This window comes from Phytophthora parasitica (genome assembly GCF_000247585.1).
Source record: "Phytophthora parasitica INRA-310 unplaced genomic scaffold supercont2.38, whole genome shotgun sequence".
Classification (NCBI taxonomy): Eukaryota; Oomycota; class Peronosporomycetes; order Peronosporales; family Peronosporaceae; genus Phytophthora; species Phytophthora nicotianae.
In genome coordinates this window covers 495,325-497,839 of record NW_008649024.1, presented here as the reverse complement: position 1 = coordinate 497,839, position 2,515 = coordinate 495,325, and the positions used below count along the sequence as shown (strand labels likewise).

General features: G+C 55.3%; 2 protein-coding genes across 2 annotated transcripts in view; one reads left to right on the top strand and one right to left on the bottom strand.

The window, feature by feature from the left end:
• Nucleotides 1-649: 649 nt before the first annotated feature.
• PPTG_13243 (hypothetical protein) lies at nt 650-2,015 on the top strand (the record flags this gene model as incomplete). The annotated part of the gene is made up of 1 exon (XM_008910700.1): nt 650-2,015. A coding segment is annotated over one exon (1,275 nt), but the record flags the coding sequence as incomplete, so codon positions are not given.
• Nucleotides 2,011-2,515, bottom strand: part of PPTG_23458 (hypothetical protein) — a gene marked incomplete at its 5' end in the record, with an annotated part of 4,699 nt that continues 4,194 nt past the window's right edge. Inside the window, one exon of the mRNA XM_008910699.1 lies at nt 2,011-2,511. Within this exon, the coding sequence (XP_008908947.1) occupies nt 2,039-2,511 (473 nt within the window). The 3' untranslated portion in view covers nt 2,011-2,038. The remainder of the gene's footprint in view (nt 2,512-2,515) is intronic.

Genomic DNA, 2,515 nt, shown 5'->3' with positions numbered 1-2,515 from the left:
ACTCCTCCAAAACTATGTGACGACGACCACTGGATGCGAATGTGGTACCGAGCAGGAGTATATGTTCACAGTTGGCGCATAAGCAGCTCCAAATGAACCATTGGCTGTAGTTCCTCCACCGTCAGCGGGGTCACTCCATCCAGATCCGGTCACTCTTCACTGTCGATTGATGCCTGAGGTCGCGTCGGCATCATGCCTCCACTGGTTCATAAATGGACTCCATAGGCCCTGGATGCTCATGCCACCCAGTCGGACTGGGCCAGTCCACACAAAAGAGTCTAGTCCTTGCGCCAACACGTCAGCGCAAACGCGTAAGGATTGCTTGAGTAAGCGGGTTGTCCAAGCGACCCATCCGCCGTCACACGCATGCTAACGCAGCCTCCATCACGATTCCAAACTACTCGTGCCTAGTAACTCGACAACCATTTCTGTTTTGCGTGTGGCAGCGCAGCTCAGCGTGACGCAGTGCGTTATGGTTGGCTGTAAGAATAAATGTCACGGTCCATCCATGCGGTCCATTTAGAAGATCCGCCCTTGTGTCTACGATACTTAAGCCCATCTCCCTCCTCGTCTAAGTATCTTTTACACTTGTCCAATCTATGCATTCTGATTTCACATATGCTCTTGAGAGTGTATCCAGTTTCAAACTCGTGGGTATCCTTTCGCAGGAAGCTCGCCCGCCCCTTCGATATTGGACGTCACATCCAAATCTGCTCCGTTCGACGCAAGTGTCCACAAGAACTCAGGAGACTTTTTCACCATGGCGGATGTGATCCCGGTCGACCCCGTGACCCCCGTGCCCACGGCGGCTCCTCTCGAGTGGCCTGAGAACATGACCACCACCGAGGGTGTCATCATCGCTGCGCTTCCCTTCGCTGCGCTCATCCTGTGCTACGTCATGCTGCGCATCGTGTGGCGCGTGCCTACTCCGTTGCCTGTGCGCGCGCCAGTGCCTTCGTACGGCACTTCGGGCGAGCAGTTGCAGCCTATCACCGCCGTCAAGACGTCGCTGGTTGAGGAGGGAGAAGTGGCTGGAGACTACGAGGAGCACTGGTACAACACGTTCGACTTCGCCTTCCTGGTCGGCATGGCCGTGTACGCTGGCGTGATGCTCGTGTTGACGTTTTTCTACGAACCGCAGTGGCTGCACGAGACCAGATTCTGGATCATGCAGTTGCCTAAGCTCGTGGTCATGATGGTCGTGTCGCTTCTGGGCGGTATCATCTGCCGCTGCTTCTGTGATGTCGACGAGAAGGGCTACATCATGACCAACAAGTCGTCCAAGTTCAAGGTCAACTACACTCGTAAGCTGCAGCACTTTGCCGCCTACATGGTGCCGCTGGTTATTAAGTCTGAATACTCTGGTCCGATCGCTCTGGCCTGGGGTGACTTCTTCACTATGCTGGGCTTCCTCGTGCTCATCAAGCCCATCCGTGAGCACTCCAAGTTCTTCATGCTGCAGTTCAACTCTCTGGACCGCCCGGAAGATCGTCCGAACACGCTCAAGTGGATCATCCTGGGCAACATCGCTCCTGGTATGTTCATTCTGATGTTCTTCAAGTGGCTATTCGCTGCTCAAGGAGCTTTGACGTTCATCCTCGTGTTCATCACGGGCATCGGCGACGGTCTGGCGGAGCCTGTGGGTATCACGTGGGGTCGTCACAAGTACAAGACGCGCAGCTGCTTCTCGAAGAACAAGTACACTCGTAGCTGGGAGGGCAGTGCGTGTGTGTTCCTGTCTGGTCTGGTGTTCCCTGCTCTGCAGTACGCCGCGTTCGACAACTTCTGGCAGGTGCTGCTGTCGATGCTGATCCTGGCGCCGACAATGGCGTACGCAGAGGCGACTGCTCCGCATACGATGGACACGCCTGTGCTGATGACCGGCTGCGGTGTGATCCTGTACGCCATCGTCAACCTAGTCTAGGCGCTGCTATCGCAATAGAGGAGAGAGCCATCACGCGCGACCCTTTTAAACCACTTAACCTGTTTGAACCAAGTGTTCTTCTGTGTACCAATTGTCAATGTGTTCATTGAAATGTTAGATGCCACGAGACCTCCAGTTGCACGGGTCAAAGTCATCGTCAGAGTCGTCGTCTGAGTGCTGCTTCTTTGCCTTCTTATGTTTCTTCGTGTCCTCTTCCAGCGTTGTCTCGACGGTACTGGAGGCTCCTGTCTCGCCGTCTTCCTCAACCACGTCGTCGATGCCTCTGTCTCGCTTCCGTTTCTCTGCTTTGCGCTTCTTGTCTCCGCTGCGAAGGCTGGTTGCACGCTCCAGTATCACACGGTATCTGTCGACGTACTCCATATTCTCGAGCTGCTCGACCGCCTCGCGCTCCTTGGTTTCCTCCACCTGTTGCTTCTCCTCCTGGACCGACTGCTGCTCTACCTCGGCTGCAAACTCTTGAAATGCTTCCCACTCGGACTCGAGCTGTTTTTCTGCCAGCTGCTTCACGTCCACACTGCGGGCCTTGGCGTCGGCCAAGGAATCGTCAAAGAAACCCGCAGGGATCGCTGG